At 41.3% G+C, this 20,017-nt stretch overlaps 1 protein-coding gene across 1 annotated transcript; it reads right to left on the bottom strand.

The window, feature by feature from the left end:
* Positions 1-693: 693 nt before the first annotated feature.
* Positions 694-19,826, bottom strand: fech (ferrochelatase). Its single transcript, XM_040053396.1, has 11 exons — positions 19,627-19,826; positions 17,661-17,751; positions 13,876-13,995; positions 11,438-11,586; positions 10,890-11,024; positions 10,389-10,495; positions 9,389-9,487; positions 8,272-8,379; positions 6,527-6,691; positions 5,441-5,500; positions 694-2,052 (listed from the first exon to the last, which is right to left on the bottom strand). Exons 1-11 carry the CDS (start codon positions 19,664-19,666, stop codon positions 1,915-1,917), a joined length of 1,212 nt encoding a protein of 403 aa, XP_039909330.1. The 5' UTR covers positions 19,667-19,826; the 3' UTR covers positions 694-1,914.
* Positions 19,827-20,017: the final 191 nt, after the last annotated feature.

The raw sequence follows: 20,017 nt of genomic DNA, 5'->3' as shown, positions 1-20,017 counted from the left end.
CAATTATAGAATTCTTTAATTCAGACTAATCACTGGTTAAATTGGATACAACAATATCAGGATGAATTGTTTCTATATGCAGACAGCAGTCAGAGGTAAACTGCAGTTAAACACCTGACAAATGTCATTTTTGAGCTACTTCTCTGCACTCATCTACATTTTGTTCAGTCCTTCCAAACTGAAGCCAGTTCTTATCATGCCCCAAAGGATGGGATACTTTAAAGAATAAAGACATTTTCTGACGTTGGCTCTGGTTAGAGTGATGGAATTGACACCGACTCAGCACCTATACTGATAAAGAAGATTTAAAGTATTCAACTAGTACTGATCTACTGGCTCACAAGAGAAACCATAACAGCAACAAAAAACTCTAAGTTGGTGATGGCCAATAGAAAAATGGGAGTAAGTAGCATTAATATGATGATTTTAGTCTTTTCAGAATTGTTACACCCATTGAAACCAAATCTGTTCGGCCTTATAGCTGTATGAGCCTTTAACCTTAACAGATGTGAGGCCATCTCGTGTTGATCACTTAGTTTTTCTTTTTAATTGCTTGTTTTTCCTTCTTACTTTCCTCATCTTTAAAGAGATTAGGTTTAGCTTCAGTTTCAGGTGTACAGATACAGACAATGTCATTCCCCCCCCCCCTTTCCCAGATATTTTTAAGCTTGATGATGTTGGTGGCTGTTATTCAATTTGTGAAAACAGTACTGCTACTATAAAAACCAGTAACATCTGTTCCCTCTTTGTTTTTCCTCACAGAGGGTTCATGAGCAGCCTCACTGATATAGTTTCACAATTTTATGGTAACTTCTTCCTTGTTAAGCTACAATTTTAAGTCACATTTCTGACTGGTCTCTTCATTACATTCATTTTACTTTATTTGAAAAAAAATAAAAATAAAAATATGCAGCTACTATTTCATCTCCTGGTCACGTCACTGGGCCAATCGCTCTCAAAATAAATAGCTGCACACAACCCCTAACTCACAGGCTGGACCTTTACCGATACGGACAGCTCAAGATGTGAACAGTTCGATTATCCCTCATCGCTTTTTGACTTGTTTTGGTTTCCGTTTTTCCCTCAGCAGGAAAACAGAAGCAACGTATTTTTCTAGCTTGCTTATGACACTCACAGGGTCAGTGTGTGACTCTAGTTTCCCAGCTTCACTGGGGTTCATTTATGAAATTAGAGCAGATGAAGGATCATCACAAGAATTCATTTAGTTTTATTTAATTTAAATATGAACCTCTTTTTCTCTCTTAAGCCCGCCAGTACCCTCCTATCACACAGGATCCAACCTCCTCCAATCAAATTGCAGGAGTTACATCAGGATGGGCGGGGCTACCACCTGGGGAGACAATGGCGTGAAGCAGCAGGTGAGATGAAGGGCGAAGGAAATGGCCAGACAGCCCAGAACCCTTTGGGTGCGTGTTGTGTCATCATGGCCGACTGTTAGTCATTTAGCACCAGCGAAGAGGCAAGAAAACGGGGTCTCTGATGGAAGTTTGCAGGGGCAAAGCAAATGGAATGTGAGTAAGGGGAAATGCAGTTTTTAGTGCAATTTTTTCCTGTCATGTGATGTCCCAGTTCTCTAATCTACACAAGCTTTGACCAAATGGTATCTGTTGACGGTTTAACCTCTCTGGTGAAATAAAATGAATTTAAGTAGCAAAAACAGGTTTTGAAAGGCAGATATTAGTCCCATCTAAAGACCAAAACCTAAAGTAAATGTGTGTGTGAGAATACATTTGCAGAAACCATTTGGTCCTTTCTTGGTGGCATTTCCTGGTTAACTGACACTCTTGTTGGAGAGGTGGTGTGGGCTTGTGCGTTTGAATGAAGCTTTTTAGAAGAAGGCCTCGAGCTCCTCCACAGGTAGCCCTGCTGCATCAGAATGTGTGTCTTGAGTTTCTATGAGAGCTTCTGGTTGGCGAAGAAGGATTTCGCCTCTCCGCAGGTGGGGTTGGTGCACAGCGGACAGCGCAGGGTCAGTTGACGGGAACATGGCTCGTTGGACTTCAAGTGGGACTGGACCAGGTCTGCCAAGGCCTGAATGAGATAAATGAATATCAGCAGTCAGACAAGTATGTTCAAACTCTGCCTCACAGATTAGGGCTCAATATAACCAGTAAACAGATGGCTGGAGTCAGCATTTTAATTTTAAAGGCTAAATGAAAGTAGGCCATCTTAAGTATAACTTCTACATTGGGCACATATCTGCAAACCTTTCTGAAACCCTACGCTGTAACTAATGCTGTAACCCGGCAAAGCAAATATATATTAAGCTTTAAAAGGCATAAAGAACACAGCACCGAAGCAATGGTGGTGGTTACTATAATCAGAATTGAAACCTTTGTGGGTAAAAAGCCAATAAGAATCCTTTTCACTGTGTTTGTTTTAAATAGGATTGTACAGCATACATCTTTAATGTCTTAGAAAGACATTAAACAGAAAATAAATAGACAAACAAGAACTTTTAATCCTTTTCTTTAATCCACACAGGCTCAAATATACATGTACACTTAAATCTTTTAATGTTGTGCTATAGGTTCTGCAGTATTTCAAGTTGATAAGGTCAAGGCATATTAACTTCCCGTTAATAGGCCTGGAATAAAGAAGGAGGAGGACTACCTCCAAAATTGTCAAATCAGTAAGACAGTAGAACTTTGGACACAAGTGGTTGGTCCAATAAGACAATGATCAAAAACGCATATCAAAACTAGTTTTAAAATAGCAGGCAAACATTAAGTCTTTGGAATAGCCTTTCCAAATCCCCGACCTCAACCGTATTGAAAAATTTTTGGATTATGCTTAAAGCCAGATCTGCACCAGAAGACCAAGTTAAATAAGCTACCAATTCTGCCAAGACAAATGGTATCCATCAACAAGCCTCTGGCAGGATATTTGACCAAAAGCAACTGGCAGAGCTGCTACCTGCATACATAATTAATGTGTGTTTGAAACTGAGAAAAAACAAATGAATGAAGTTGTGTACCAACTTGTAGTGTTTTGGTTTTTTTTTTTTTTTTAAATAAATAGTCATTAAAGATGTAAGCTGTACAATTATTCCACTCTGGAAAAAGAACAGCTCAAAGATATCATTAAAAGCACAGAATTACCACGACATTCATGCCCACGATGAGTGGATGTGTCTGACCACATCTGTGAGCAAATGAACATTTACTCAACAAGGTTACAAACACAGTGAACATGAACTACAACTTCAGCTAATGCACTAGACTGGAGCGAGTGCACCTATGGGCGTTACAATAGTCACATTCATTCAACTGCTGAAGTGCAAATTTTGTCTTAAGATCCCCTTATACCAAACATACAGGATGACAGGAGCGCTCCAAAACTTTACCTGAACTGTTGTAATTTTAGTCTTACAGGTGACATTTTTTGCAACTCTGAAATTGCTTTAAAAAGTTGTTAGGTGTAGTAATTTTGAGGGGAGCTTCTTCTTTTTTTTTTTTTTTTTTTTAAAAAATGAAGCTTCAACACCAGCCAGAGTGTGCAGTAAAAATCCTGATGAATGCATTTTTCTTTATTTTCTAGCTGCTGCTACTTGCAGACGGCAGCAGCTCACTGAGAAACTAAAAACCACACCAAGGAAACCATCCTTCAGTAACTACCAACTAATCATCCTCTGGATATTGATTCACACACACACACTTGGCAAGGGGTCTCTGAGCACGGCGGGCCTGACCAGCCAGCCAGCCGGGCGGTTCAGTTCTACTGTAGTCAGCTCTAAAGGTTCCCATTGATCTGCCCCTTTCCTTTAATAAACCCTGTGCACACGCACGCACAAACACACACGATACAGCTGGAGGAGTTGCCTGTTGTGAGAAAGGTTTCAGGGTTGAGGATGAAGGGAAAGAGGGAGGTGAGAGAGGAAAGGAAGGAGGGATGGAAGGAAAAATAGTGACAATGGAGAAGGAAAGAGATAAAGGATAGAACGAAGGACACAAGGAGGCATTCACTCATTCATTCACCATCTCATGGCTGCAGCTACTTCACAGAACAATCTCTTCTTTTGACCCCCTTAAAGATTTCATACCCAAATATGGTTTTATGGGTCTTGCCTGCAAAGTCAAACGAAACAGCCGCTTGTTTTATGTAAATGTATGAAATTTGGCTCACATGTGTGTCATCCCAAAAGGTATAAAAACACCTATGAGAGCCATACCCTGAACACAACAGGAAGGTCCCCATTTTTAATTTACAATGCAACTTTGGTTCAGTTTTAGCCATTTCCAGGCAGTGTACTTTAATGAATTCTTCTTTGCGTTTTTGCTAAAGAGCGTTTCCATGGTGCCAGGGCAAATTCCAATGATACGTCATGAAACAGTAAAACACAAAAAGTTGCTGCAGCTCAAAACCTGGATCGCCCAATCTGCCCCAAACTTCATGTGATAGAAGTCCTGCCTTGGAACACATGTACATGATAATCTTTACTTAGAGCGCCACCTAGTGGGAATGGAAAATGACAGGTTTCATCATTTTATGCAGTTCGCCTAGAAGGTTAAATCACATCCACCTCATTCAGATTCAGAAGTTTTACTGTGAAAACTAACTTCTTATATATGTTTTGTGGTAAAAAGCTCTATGGTGCCAACGAAAAGGTTTCACCTACGACAGGAAAGAAATGTCATATGACATGAACATGCCCCACGGGAACATTGCAGCATACCTCAACTTTATCTTTGCTCGTTTCTTCTTCTACTGTACATATACTGTTGTCATTTACTTTACTCGTCCTTTCTGCTGGCATTAATAGAGAAAAGGTTTGATGACAGAGCTGTAAGTTTGCAAGTTTGAAAAGAAATCTGAATATTTTACAGTCTGGGAACATGAGTGAAAATTTATCTACCAACTGAAAACTCACACTTATTCTTTTGTATATGGGGTTGAACATTTTTCCACATTTATTTGCACCTTTTAATAATTACCCGTTATATAAGTCAGTCTTCATATTGTTTTACGAATATATATGCAAGCTGGATCTGCATTCTTTCCAATGACCAGCAGAGGGCAACTCCTTTGGTTATAAAATAGAGCCGCAACTACATAGAAGTCTATGGGAAAAACGACCCTACTTCTCACTTGATCTGTGACCTCAGTGAAGAGTTTCTTGATGGGTTTATTGTCCAAGTTGCTCATTTTAACTGTTATTTGATTGATGATGATGCTCATTTTGTCAATTATGGTCATATTTGAAGTAAAAAGGACTGTATAAAGGGCAGTCGGTGGTTAACAACTCCGTTTCTGAGATATATGCAACACTTGCATATGACATTAGAGCCAAAATGCTCAACGCAAGGGATCAAAACATGACTTTAAAAACCAGCGTGGCACTTCATGTTAGGCATCTGCATTTCTTTTAAAGAAAATCTTTGTTCTGCAAACATGGGTCAGGTTAGTGTGTGACAGGTACCTTCATAAAGAGAGGGTTCCCATTCAATGACTCGGCCCTCCTGATGTTCTCCACCCCACACTGGAAAGAAAAATAACAACACATCACAAATGTTCATAACATCTTAGAAAACTACAAAATTAGGGGACAAACCCTCCCTCCTCCCCCCCACACCCCCCTTTTCCTCATTCCTTTGCTCCTGTCTGAGTTTCTGTTCTGAACGTGGAGTCAGAACACCAAAGAGTCTCTTGATTGTGGACTTAAAAGGTCAGCATTTGCTGCTTTACTCCATTTTATAGCTTTATGCAGTCATTCGTTTGGCTTTTGAGCTTTAGAAACTCAATAGACCCAAAGAGAAAATGCAGTCACTGCCACAGCTCATATGTGATTCACGACCACAACACATCAGTTAAAATGACCGTCATGATATTCTCCAGCCCACTGGGAAAAACTGGAACTGCACATATCTACCAACAATTTAGACTCACACAGAAAAAAAGGTAGTAAACGCTCAGTTAATGCGACAGTCTTGTTTTGGAGTAAATAAATCCAAACACGAGGAATTTAATACATCAGGTGTGTAGAGGTGTTATACATTTTTGGTGGAGTACGGGTTTTTTTTTTCTTTTTTTAGCATTTCAGACCTCAAAACTTAGGACTGGAAGACAGATGTGTTTCTTCAGGTTCAAGTTTAGAAACGATTTCGATGGTTCCTCATGGGTATAAGCATGTGTATCTTTATGGCACCAGTCACATTGATTGGTGGCCATTTTACTGGTGCCTTCAGACAGACAGAGGGCACTGGGCTGCTGGAAACAAACCTCACACACATACACACACTTTAGCTAACCAAAACAACCAGTACAAAGACCTTAGCCCTAATTGTAGATCACAAATGCATAAATACGTTTCCCCTATTTAATGAATCTTTCTAAGGACTTTAGAGAAAGAGCAGGTCTGGGTAATTGACTTTCTGCCTGCTTCAGTTTATTTCTTCAAAGGCTGCTGCAGATTTATTCTGTTCTTTTAAATCAGTATTTATGTACCGGTTAATTTTTACATAAAACTGAGGAAATGTATATAAACACTGCTTTTTTCCCCTCTCACCTCCTCTCCCAGCACTTGTCTGTACTCGATGTCCAGCTCGTGTAAGGTCTCTATGTGGTCCGAAGTGAAGGCAATGGGCACCAGCAGCAGGTTCTTCTTCCCTCGCTCACACAGACCTTTGATCACCTCGTCTGTCTGGGGACCGAGCCACGGCATGGGCCCCACCTGAGAGACCACACACAGGACATGGCTGACTTTAGTTCTATAGATGGATGACGTGTCCAAGGTCGTTTCAGGTGTTCCTGGTTCAGTGAGGACGTAAACGACCCCGTGACCTTTCTTGAAATCCCATTAAATATAAAATAAATAAAACATGATCTTCTTGCAGGAAAGCCATCTCTGGTACCCTGTGTTACTGTATGTACCACATACTGTGCATTTTCACCCATGTTGGGTTATTCATTCTGCCCTACAGGTAGCCAGTGACAGCTCAGAGTCCTCTTCCACTGTAAAATTTTTATCATTTGTGAATTATGTAAGCTGCCAGGCCCTGTGACCTGAGCACTGAGGAGCTTTGAGGGCTTCTACTCTGAAATAGCAAAAATATTAGTCAGACAAGTGGCTCCATCTTGTGGCAACACAAAACACAAAAGCAGGCCGGCCAGGTCTAAATAATATTAATAGTTTAGCTGCATGTAAGTATAATAAGAAGGTAAAGCTGGATTGGAAGAGTCTGTCTGCAGAACTAAAGAAAAACTGAACACATTTGCCAGGAATGTGAGCACTGCCCAAATCTATTCTTACCTACGGTGACCAGATGGGCTCCTGCTCATGTAGGAAGTAAAGCATTTTGTCACCGATGGTGACATAGGGGACAGTCTAGGCTCCGGTTGCCTAGGTGACATTGAGTATTTCCCATAGAAAATCCCAAGTTAAACTTTACTGAACTTTTAGGCGAATGGAGCGACTACCTATGAGAGCAAAAAATAGACTTGTAGTCAAGACCGCCTAATCCGAGACCAAGACACTAACAAATTACACTCCAAAAGACCCCATGCTTCTGAAAAAATGACCCGGGTTTAAGCCCAGTAAGCCACCCCCCCACTCCGCTGATGGTTGACTCCAAATCTCCCGAACACTATGTCGATTTGAGAACGCAAGACCAAAACAGCAAGACCAAGACAAAAGTCCGTCGACACCAAGACGAGACCAAGACCACGTAAAAGTGGTCTCGAGACCGGTCTCAAGACCGGTCACCAACTCTAGCAAAGGATGCTCTTATCTGTATTTTGATGGTGTGGCAAATAAAATAGAGGGTTACCTAGGCAACTGGAGTCTGGAACGTCCCTTAGCAACAACCAGGCAGCTGCAAAGTTAAAAGTGATGAGCAAATTGTTTCTTGTGTTGATGCCCCACTTACTTGGAACCTGCCCACTCTGCATCACTAGTGGTCACTTAATCCATCATTACTCAGTCGCTGAATGTCACAGACTTTCTTTGGCCTGTGGTGACCATGTTGCTATGTGCGTTTTTGTCTTTTTAAAGTCAGGCTCAGGGTGAAATAATGCCAAAAAGTAAATAAATAAACAAAACAAACAAAAAAAAAAAAAAGCATTTTGACAATGAAAGTTGTGTGAAAAACAGCAAAGCATAAGCTCAGTAAATTTAAACCATATTGATAAGCATTACAAACTGATGTGTGATCAGTGTTGAGTATGCAGCGTTACCTGATTATTACAGCACACTGTCACCACTAGGTGGTGCTGCTGGTTTATTCAATTACATAGCGAGTGATGTTTACTCACCCTGGACTGCCACACCAGTCTGTAGGGGTTACAGTGACCCAGTCTTTCCATGACCCTCTGAACTGTGGCTCCCACCTCCTGAGGATACGGGTCACCTCTGTTTACAACCTGCAGCACAGGGCACACAACAGCACGGCGCTAAGCAACATTAACACATTAAGCAGTTCCTGAATAATGTGCTGGAAGAAAGTACTTCAGCTGGACAAAAACCTTCTGTTGCCTAATGGCATGGTTCAAAGAAAGCTAACAAGGCACGAGGAAATCAGATCTCTCATCTGAGAAGCTTGGCCTATCACAGAGTTTGGGACTTTCCTGGATTTAAAGTGTGAGTAGTTACACTGAACTGCTGGTGACATGTTGGATATAGATGCCAAAGATGTGCTGTCAAACTAACCAATTAAGCAGCAGAAAACAGTTTTATAGGCTTCCTAACAGCAAAGACAAACTGAATTTGCACTGATTTCTGTTGAGATATTTCAGGTTTTTCATCTGTTTTGATGAACCGTCAGGTAACAAATCGGAATAGTTTTTAAAGTGTACTTCTTTACACGAAAAGAAAATGAAGATGAAGTGGGTTTTGTTTTCTAGAGATAAATACTACTACTCCATTGTGAAAGGAAATGCCTATACTGAGAAATATCAGTAAATTTTAGTAGTAATTTGTGGAAAGCACATCGGTTTTTATAAGAGTGTCAGTACCATCTGATCAGTGTCATCAGTAATAAGGACCAGACCCCACTCTGGCTTCATTCGTTCCTTTCCAAGAGTCAGTCCCCAGAAACTGTGACAGCAAATGCCAAACTTTACAGTCTGGTGACAAAAACCTGTTCTCATTTTTATAATCCACCCATTCAAATGTATTAAAGTTTAAAAGTTGGGGTGATGGGTGTGATACAGACAGCTGCTGCAAGCTGGAGTCACTTCACTCGATTTTATGACCCTTTTAAGCCTTTTACTTGAATTATCTGAGAAACATAATGAGTGTTATGCAGTACAGAGCTTAGAGAAGTCTGTGGTCCAGTTCTGGTGAGTGAAACTTGAGTATTTTATTAGCATGTTACTTTGAGGGCTAGAGCAGTACTGATAGTACTTGTCAGTAGTAGTTTTTCATACTTACAGCCATGGGGAGTGAGTGTGCCGAGAACAGAATGACAACATCATCTCTCTTATCTTCTGGAAACTTCAGCAGTTCATTTCTGATATGTTCTGCAAAACACTGGACACAGACACACACACTTATGGTGTATTATAAACACAGCTAGTGAAATTTACCTCAGCTGATAAAACACAGTCAGGACTAAAAGCTGCCATGATCACCCACCACAACTGCTTTCTGGTCATTTAGCTGCGTGGTGACTTACTGACTGACTGTTTTCTTACACACTATATTACCAAAAGCATTCACTCACCCAATCAAATATACCAATCTCTCCCACTGCCACAGGTGTATTTATTTAAAAAAAAAAAAAAAAAAAAAAAAGCACCCCTGGGCATGCAGACTGCTTCTACAAACATCTGTGAAAGAATGGTTCGCTCTCAGGAGCTCACTGAATTCCTTTCTGCACAGAGTCCTGGCCTCAAACCCTCTAGGAGGAATTAGAGCAAAGACTCCAAGCCGGCCATCTCGCCCAACCCAACATCAGTGTCTGACCTCACATGTGCACATGTGGAAGAATGGTCAAAAACTCTCATGAACACTCCCAAACCTTATGGAAAGCTTTCCCAGGAGAGCTGAAGCCTTTACAAACGGTGGGTCAAAAATCATATTAAGCCCTATGGATTAAGAATGGGATGTTACTCAAGTTCATATGGATGTGAAGGCAGATGAGTGAATACTTTTGGCAGAATCGTGTACATCAGTACTAGTTTGTTTTACTTTGCATGTGTGTACACACATGTTTAGACATCTTTGTGAAGACAGAAATTGGCCTCCACTGTACCAAATGCCCGTCCCAACAAGTTTGAAGGCAGTTTTGGAGCTTAAAATGTGGTTGTAGTGTCAGGGTTCGAATTAGCCTAATCATAACCTAAGGGTTAGGGTAAGCGGCTAAGGAAAGCATTATGCCAATTAGATGTCCTCACTAAGATATGAAAATGAGTGCGTGTGTGTCTCTAACCTCCACCAACAGAGGGTGTGTGGGCCAACGGTCGATGACACTCCAGCGCATTTTCGGCCTGTCAGCTCTGTTGCTGTAGTAACGGTAGATGGCGTTCAGACTGCTGCCTGTGAGCAAAAGAAGAAAACACATTGAGAAATACTTCATTACACAGGAATAAAATCTCTCTGCTGCTGCCAATCACTAAATTTCCTCAAAGTTTCTTCCTCAGATGCATATTTTGTAACCCAAAAACAGTCTGTGGGCACCGATTCATGGATGGATTGTGGGTTTGAAGAGTGTGCCAGCCTCACGTGTGAGCTGGGCGTTCTTGGAACAGTCTGAGAACATGCTGAGTGTGATTTAGTCTGGAGAGAACAGAGTGTATTTATCAGGAGCTCGCAGAGCAGACAGCACCCTGGGTGTGGCGGCATTAACAGACACAAACGTCTGAGTAATCTTCTGATTGTTCCTTTTACATGTTCTCTACATTTAACAGACATCATTTCCTGCTTGTGTCACCTGTGGTGGAGCAGCTGTACTGAGGATACTGCGTGAAGGCCACAGCTCTCTCCACTCCCTCTTTCTCCATCTCCTCAATGGCTTCCTCCGTCAGCGGGTGAACGTACCGGAAGCCGATGTAGAACTTGTGAGGAGCTGCGCAGAGAGAAGAAACAGCCAATGACCAGACAGCACGGGAGAAACTCACTGGCAACATTACAGTTTGAATATGCAGGATATGCAGTTTAATTGAAATCTTCAAATAAAAATAACATTTCAGGAGCTTAAAGGGAGGTTTTTATGAAGATTATCGTGCTTTTAGACCAAATTCTAACAGATCTGGTCAGCTTTCAGATTGCTGCTGTGTTATCAGTGAGGTGTGCTGCAGGCGTGTGAGGAGACACTCCTTCGCTGTCTTACTATCTAACATTTCACACACACTTTGCTAACAACAGCCAAGCAAACCATAATCTCAATAAAAGCACACAAACTGCCTCCAAACATGACTTTAACTCCATGTAAGCTGTCAGATATGAGGAGGAGCGGAGGCCTCTGTGAGGCATCCTCACCCGTCTCAGGGCTCATCTCGTCCAGCAGCTTCACCATGCCCTCCCCCTGCATGGACGTCCAGTGTTTGATGGGCGAGCCTCCTCCGATCTTGCTGTACTGCTCCTGGATCTTCGGTGTGCGCCGCTTGGCGATGAATGGGCCGAGTTTACTGCAGAGCGGGAGGCAGATCGCACAGCTGCAGTTACACAACTCACACTTAATGCATCACAGATTTAATACAGTGAATTATTGCGCAGCAACGAAGAAGAAGAAAAGCAAATGACCTGTAACAGCACTATAACGTGTGATTTCTGGAGCTTTAAAGGGTCAAGGTTCATTATCAACATTTTCAGTAAGATGTGCAGTTTCCATGGACACGGAGGTGAGATTCATGTCCACAAGCGTCACCAAACACCAGACAATAAATCTAGTTTAGAGTTTCCAGCATGGACTTTCTGCAGCGAGAAGCAAAGCAAGAAGCACTAACGTTTGCACCGTTTTTGTGTCATTCCTGTGTCATTGTGGGTTTTAATCCCTTATTTATCCTCACCCTGTTTGTTTCCCACCCCAGGGAAACCTGTCAGAAAACTCTGCTCAAAATGGCCAGAAGCAGGAAAGGTAAAGTGACCACCAAGTACACAATGATGGCAGGAATTTATTATTTTAACATTTCTATTGTCAGGTCTAGTTGGATTCATCCTGTTACATCATGAAATGCTGTTGTAGTCCAACGAGCAGATGCTGCATGGATGAACAAACAGACCTTACTGAGCACTGGTGCAGGGTTACAAGGAGTTTGTGCCGTCATATTTGAGCATTTTAAGAGGCCAAACAATAAAACAGAAACACACAACGGTCTAAAATTATACAAAACATGCACAACACGACCCCTAGCAGGTCAGTATTATTCTGTCCAGCTTCTGAGGATGGTTTGTCTCAGTGCTGGACAACATGGAGACGGACACTTGTGTTGTTTTCTTACACAGAGCAGAGATTACAATCATGACACTTAAAAATAAATAAATAAATAAATAAATAAATAAATAAATAAATAAAAGGAGATTCTTCACACAAAGAGCTTCACTTCTGGGTGAAATAGAAGTTAAAGGGAGGGAGCTCTGCTCTGTGAGGTTATACTTAGACACAGCTGTCATTTGACCCCCTGCTAATGTTAGCATGCTGAAATGCTCACCATCCTAACCCGGCATGTTAGCAGCAAACAAAGAGGAGCAGCGGCTGATGGGAATCTCTCTGCTTTACAGTCAAACAGCTTCAAGTGTAAGAAAGGCTTAACCCCCGAGGTCCAACCGAGGTCAGCCGACTGACAGACAAACGCGTTTAGTCATTTGTGTTTCAGTTACAGTTCGACTTTGACATTTCTTCAATGTTTTAAAAAAATGTTCCAAAACTGTACAGAAAGTTGCATCATGTGCATTTATGTGCAGGGCAGCACGGTGGTGCAGTGGCCAACCCCATCACCTCACAGCATGGGTCCTTCTGTATGGGTACCCCAGCTTCCTCCCACAGCCCAAAACCATGCACGAGGCCCTTCAGCAGACTGGTGAGCTGTCCAGGGTGTACCCCGCATCTTATCCTGTGACAGCCCCACCCCAAGACCCTGAACTGGATGCATTAAGCGGGTCTTAATTTCTGGAAAGCTCTTCACAGAGTGAACTCCGTTCAGATCAAACTGCTGGTTTGGAATGACGTCCTTGGTTAAGTCACAGGACACATTTGCACCCAAATATCCAGACTTTCGCTATAGCGCTTCATTCCCTCGGGGTCGGGACCGCCCGAGGTCTAAATAAAGTCAATAAGTGGCTCATAAAACATTCATATTGAGGTTGGAGCAATCTTTGAAGTCAAAGTGTGTGATCTTGGGTCAGTCACGCCTGCTTTAAAAAGGATCAGTGCTGCTAAAAACCACAAAGCTTTTTCTTCTCAGTGGGACGTTATGAAACACGGACACAGCACAGAGCCGTCACCCAACAAACTTCCTCAAACCCCCCGCCCGCCCCCACTGTGTGTGCTTACATGTGTGTAAACCCAAAAATAAAGCAGTTGCTTTTAATTCATCACATATTTCATGTAACCAAGTCGCCAGGTTTGTTGAAACATAAATTCAATCTAAACAGAAAACATCTGGGGAGTTTCAGAAAAGCACGAGAGCATAACATAATCCATTAGATCCCCACAAAGCCCTGCTGAAATAATGATGACAGAGGACTGTTTGAAGGAAGGACCTCTTATCAGAGCTTTATATCCTGTTTACATCCTGTCCACTGGAGAGTTCACATTACGGGCTAAATGCATGGAGCGAGCGCTGGGAAACCGAGATCCCAGCTGTTAAACACCGACCACCTCAACTCTAAGGTCAGCTGTTTGCGTCACTATATTTTGTGTTCACATTTGCAAATAACTCCTTGCATTTAAGGCAGCGTGATCTCTGTGTGCGTACTTCTGTACTGGGAGTTTCATCAGGTCTGTGTCCATGAAGAGGCGTAGCAAGAAGTCGTGAACATCTTCTAGCTTCTCAGGTCCTCCCATGTTCAGCATCAGGATCCCCGTCTTCGGCTTCCTGCAGACAGGAGAGAGTCACGATCAATAATTCACATCTAACACCCCTAAAAGATGTGACACTGTGTAGAAACTGTGCACTAGGCCAAATCTAGGTCAGAAAAATTATGGATGGAAGCCAGGGGGACTGGGAAGATATTTCAAGGGGGAGCTTCTGTTAGGTAAATTTAATCGTTTAAGAACAAAAGGCATAAATTAATGGAATAAATAATGAAAAGTTGAGCCAAACAGGATCTAAACCAGACTCAGTGCTTCAATGTGTTTACACCCCACAAAAGTACAAAGTCAGGTCATTCAGCAGTCTGTATTTTAATGTTAATCAATTGCAAATTAACAAATCTGATCTAGAGTTTAGGGCTGTGCTATATCATACCGTTCACGGTAATACCGGTGTAATTTTGGGCAACGATAGGAAAATGAAATATCGCGATAGAATATGGGTAAAACGTGCATGCGCAGTGTCTATGTTTACATACGCACATGGCGGCGACGCAGAATGAGAAGAGCGAAAGCGGATCGTTGAATGAAACGGATAAACCAGAATTGGTTTGTAAAAATGCTGCAACTTCAGTGGTGTGGAACTGGTTTAGCTTTCGCCCATCAGATACACAACAAAGCACTATTTTTGGTAGAGCATGCCAGCGGGCCGTCGTTATTACCGTGTTGTTTGGAAAATACGGCACACTTAAAATCAATCCTTTGATTTTTCTGAAAATCAACAGGTCCCCTTATAATCCCGTGTGCCTTATGTAGGAATTCTGGTTGTGTTTACTGACCTCGAAACGATTTTGTGTCGTACACGGCGCTCGAAAATCTGTCAAATGTTTTAGTACGACTTTGCTAAGCTACGAAGCCGCACCGCTTGATGGATTGTTGGAGCATTACGGCTATTGTAGGCAGGAGCCTCGAGGAGTGATACGTACCGTGCTTCAACATAATATTACCGTATTGTGTGTGTATAACCTCTTTTTAAGTTTTGTGGATGTTATACATGGTTATGCTGAGGATCTATCGGCCAGTTTACACTGGAAATGCATTTTGGTTAAACTGTCAGCAAGGAATTTGCACCGTTACATTTTTATATAACTTTAATGCACATAAAAAAAACAGCTGCTTGTTTAAGTGAAAATACATTGATGGGTTTTTGCACTAATAAAGTTGTGGAGTTGTAAAGTATTTTGTCTAGTGTCAATTATATCGTCAGTTATATCGTTATTGCAAATTTTCAAATGTATATCATGATAAATATTTTTGGTCATATCGCCCTGCTCTACTAGAGTTAATAAAGGTCATTTATCTTTCTTTCCTCACACACAACAAGTTCTGATGTTTATGCCCACTTCTCATTAACAAAAATGCATTTTATGCTTTAATAAATGAAAGCCCAGTTATGAAAATTGGTAGTGAAGGGTAAACATTTCCCCTAACAGAAGAAAACCTGCTTGGAGGAGACGCCAATGTATTGTTTTATGCACAAAAAACTGCATAAAAGCATTTATGCTGTAGACCAATGTGGGCAAAGCTCAGCAGGAATTATCTGCCTGCTGCTTTTCCATCCTCTGACGCTACATCACTGCAGGCCTTACAGCCGTAGCAGCTCCGAGAAACATGTTTCACTGCTAAGGTTTTAAACCCTTCAGTGAGCTTTGAACTCCAATAATCTGCTGTCGCATTCATAAATATAGCTCAACTGTCAGCTCGAGGAGGACAGAATTTTATAAAGAGGCGTGAGGCGGGTCCTGTGTGAGAAGATGTCGACAAACTGGTGAAAACAGTCCCTGTCATTTCTAATGAACCCCAGCAGGTCAGACCAGGAGAAACGATTTCACAGAAGATGAAAGGAAATCCACCATTATTTGTTCTTTAATCATTACAGGACATCTTCTCCCCTCCTCACTCCTGACAGGCTTTCACCTTCTTTTAGACTCAAGATGCTTTGTGAAACGTGTTTTTTTTTTTTTTTTGACAAGGTCAGGAATCTTTGTGTATACGGCCCTGCACACTGGTGTGGAGCGGTTTTATTAGACTTTGCTTCTGAAATAAAAGGAATAAATCAATCAATAGGAGAGCAGCTAAAGCAGCGTCATCAGACTAACGTCAGCAGTCTTCAGACACAGATGCTCAGCACAGGCTAGTGCTGTGTGATACTGAGAATTCTGGTATCGATCCAATGCAAAGTAAATACAGCAGCAGGATGAAAACACTCACACCGATACTTTTAATCTTTAAACGCAGCTTATAAAGGGGAGAGCATGTTGTGATTGATCACATTTTAATGACCACTAAATCACTGTGATTCTTAGTTTCCACAATAATTAGCCAACAGCAACAAAAACACACAAACTGGTTATAATTTTCAGACATAATATATTCTTATTTAATGTTTGAGGTAAAAACAATTTAGCACATTCAGTGGGCTTCAAACTTAACATAGATGATAGAAAGTACGAATCTATCGGGCTAGTATCGATCTAATACCAATACTTGGATCGATCCACCCACCTCTGGCACTGACTGTGTTTAGAGACCCCTTTAGCCATTTACACCTATTTCATATTTTGTGTGTCTCTGTGTGTTTGTGGACGGGTATAAACATCTTTGTGGGGACCAAAAATTGGAAGTTTACTATACTTGTGGGGACTAGTGGTGTGCGGATCGATATTGAAATATCGATTCTTCTGATACCAGTCATTTATGTTCTAGAATCAATTCTCATATTAAAATATCGATATTTTAGTACTTTGGGGTAAATTTGTAGTTTTTCATTAACAGGAACAAAGTGGAAAGAAACTATATCATTCAGATCGTCTAAATTGGAAGGAACTATTTCCTCTTACGCCTTTCATAGTCATATGCAAAACACAGCTGTATAAATGTGTCCAGCCCCGGGTGTGCGCACTCACAACAATGGCTGAGCATAAATGGAGTCATGTGTGGACGTATTTTACCTCCACAAACGGCCGAGGCGCGGTTTGCGATACATGTGGCAAGACAGTGACGTGTTGTGGCAACACCACTAACCTCGTCAAACACCTCAGAGTAAATCACATCACAGAATATGACGAGCTTATGTTGAGGCGAACTGAAGAGGAGGAGAGGGACAGGTGCTGCTAGGGCGAGACAGACGTCTCTCAGGGAGTCCTTTAGTGCTGCAGGCAGGCAACATGCTCAAATAGGGCACAACTTCAGGTTTTTTATTTCTACATGATACTTCTACATTATTAAGCAAAAAGAACAAGTAGTCTGATGTCCTGTAATCATTATGAAGCTATATTATTACAATTTCATAATACAATTATATATTGTATTATGAAATACAATGAAACATTACGTTTTTGTACAGACTATCGTTATCGGATCAATATCGTCGATACCACCCTGACTTTTACTTGGTATCGGATCAGAAAGGAAATCAGTGGTATCGCACATCACTAGTGGGGACCAACAGCCCTTGTGGTCCCGGTCCCCACAAGTTTGAAGGCATTTTTGAGACTCAAAATGTGGTTTTAGTGTCAGGGATACAATTAGGTTATGGTTAGGTTTAGGCAAAGGCTTAAGCGTAGGTATTCATTTTTGATATTTAGGGTAAGGATAAGCAGCTAGGGAAAGCATTATGTCAATTAGATGTCCTCGCTAAGACATGAAATCGAGTGTGGTGTGTGTGACCTGTTTTCCTGCGTCTCTGGAGTCTGGGCGTAGGCGGCGGCTGCAGCAGTGGAGCGTCGTCTCAAACTCAGACTCAAGCTGCTCCTGGCAACTGAAGAACAAGAAACAGTGCGATTCATCGGAACAACAATTAGATGATTTTATTAGCTCAAGAATCAGTGAGTGAGTGTAAGGATCAGTTTGTAATGAGTGAAGAGTTCAACCATCGATCAGTTTTAAGGTGAAGAGAAGGCAAATCTGTTGTTACATTAAACTCAAAAGTCTCTCTTCCAGAAAAATCACAGAGGTAACACAGCCAATGCTACTCTCCAAAGAAGTACTGTGAAACTACAATTATAGCTGTAATAACAATCTTAATTTCTATTTTGCTTATGGATTAAAATAGTACATAATAATAATAATAATAATAATAATAATAACAACAACATTTTACCGTTGCATTTTGGCTCCTTTTTAAATCTGTCATGGCTGCACTGGTTCAGGCTTTGTGCAGATAAATGGGCACTGATATGAGCATAGAAATGCAGATAAAATGTAAGCGCTCACACAAAATCACAGCTGGATTCAAGCTGACGATTTTTTGGGCTTTCTGGTCTTAACGTGTAATTTAATTGCCTTTTTTAAAATTTCATTGTCATTCTGGGCATTTTGGGGGTTTATTGAAAAAAATATTAAACACACAAAAAAAATAATGATAGATGTGTGTGTTTAAGTTATGGCCTTCATTCATTATCATCTGTGCACATGCATGGTCTGAATCAGTTATAAATCTGTTCATAGAGTATGAATGAGGCCAATTTTGCCCCCACCTGGGATGAAACAGTCTATATAAATAAAGATTTGTTTGCTTCATCTCATCATGTTTGGACTGTTAGAATTTCCTAACCCACTCAGGCCTCAAACCCCAGCTGCTGGGCAAGAGTGAATTTAACACCAGCTTCCTGGCAGATACAGAGTTTACTTTAAACTTTTTAAAAGTACCCATAAATCCTAAAGTGGTCTCAGATTAGTGGATCTGTTACAGATTTATTTATGGATTATGAAGCTGAAGTCATGAATGAGCTTTTAAACTGTTATTGCCGTTTTAACTGCGTGCATTCTCTTCTTTAGATCGTTGCCCTTTTTTTCAAATATCCTGGGAAACACTTTGAAAGTACTTCTTGAAAGCTGTCGTGGAAATAAACTTTATTATTCTAATAATAATGATAATAACTATACAGTCTAACCGATGCGTTCAGCCGGCTTCACTTTCATAACCGCTCCCAGCAGTACCGCGCCGCACCGCCAGGGGGCTCGCTGAGGTTACGCAAGTTCACAGAGCTGCAATTGTGTAACTTCGAGTCTTTCTTTCTTCCTCCCGGCGCTAAAACGCGAAGTGTATGTGCACACTGGCGATAGTTTCAGGCCACCTGACGCTCACCAAATGCAGCCTAGGCATGGGATAAATCCCTTATGTAACGCTCACGTTCGCACGGCAACCTAAAGGGACGCAGCTCTGCCGCGTCAAGCTTGTGGAAATGAGCCGCAGAAACACCAACGTTTACAAAATAAGAGAACAATCATGGTAACACATTCAGATAATTTTAGCCTTTCCGCCTAACCGCATGGGTAATATACACAAAACCTGGGTTCGATGTATTCCAAAAAAGACGACGGTGACGGTAAAAAAAAAAAAAAAGTCAGTAATATGGCAAAATAAAGGAGGTTGTTAAAAGCGAGGGGCACATCCGGCCAGGAAGTTGTTATGCTATCCCCTGAGCTAACTTTACATTTACAAAATATTGATGTCAATGTCAGAAGCGTGCTGTTGAGTTTCTGGCAAATAAAAATAAAATAATTCAGTGACTGTAAACTGTGTAAAATAAGCGCTGTGTTGCTGTTTATGCCCTGACATTAAATCCTCAGAAAACCAGTAAAACTTGGAAGTTTTCTCTTCAGGCTAACTTGGCGGCGCAATCACACTCACATTGGATCAAACGACCGGCGCTGCCCAGGGCTGCCATCATGTTCGCTTTCACTGACGCAAAAAACGTCTCCGCGCCTGCTAAGATTAAGGCTGGATGCTGAGACTCTCTGCTGCTGGATCCACAGTAACTCACGGTACTATCCGACACCACAGCCAGATTCCTTCAGCTATCGCCGGCTGCCTGCAAGGACTTCCGTTAAGAGTTATAACAGCTAATGAAAAACAACTTCCGGTTTAGAGTTTCGAAACAAAATCTAACACGAGCTAAACGTTAAAAAAACTGCATTGATGTAATGTTATCTTTTTCATTAGATTTCACTTGTATATCTTCTTAAAATATATTTAAACGCTTTAAAAACTAAAATATGTGTCCTGGATAATTTCCTCATAA

The sequence above is a fragment of the Simochromis diagramma genome, unplaced genomic scaffold (genome assembly GCF_900408965.1).
Source record: "Simochromis diagramma unplaced genomic scaffold, fSimDia1.1 OVJJ01000596.1, whole genome shotgun sequence".
In the NCBI taxonomy this organism is placed as follows: domain Eukaryota; kingdom Metazoa; phylum Chordata; class Actinopteri; order Cichliformes; family Cichlidae; genus Simochromis; species Simochromis diagramma.
Note: the sequence above shows the minus strand (reverse complement) of the source record. Positions and strands in the feature narration are given on the sequence as shown.

What these genes read in the sequence shown, in the direction of transcription:
- fech (XM_040053396.1), bottom strand. Translation starts at nt 19,666, where the DNA reads ATGATGGCAGCCCTGGGCAGCGCCGGTCGTTTGATCCAAT. An exon ending in CGCCGGTCGTTTGATCCAAT is followed by an intron (nt 17,752 to 19,626) that starts GTGAGTGTGATT and finishes CTTGTTCTTCAG; the next exon opens with TTGCCAGGAGCAGCTTGAGT. An exon ending in ATGAAACTCCCAGTACAGAA is followed by an intron (nt 11,587 to 13,875) that starts GTACGCACACAG and finishes CCCGCTCTGCAG; the next exon opens with TAAACTCGGCCCATTCATCG.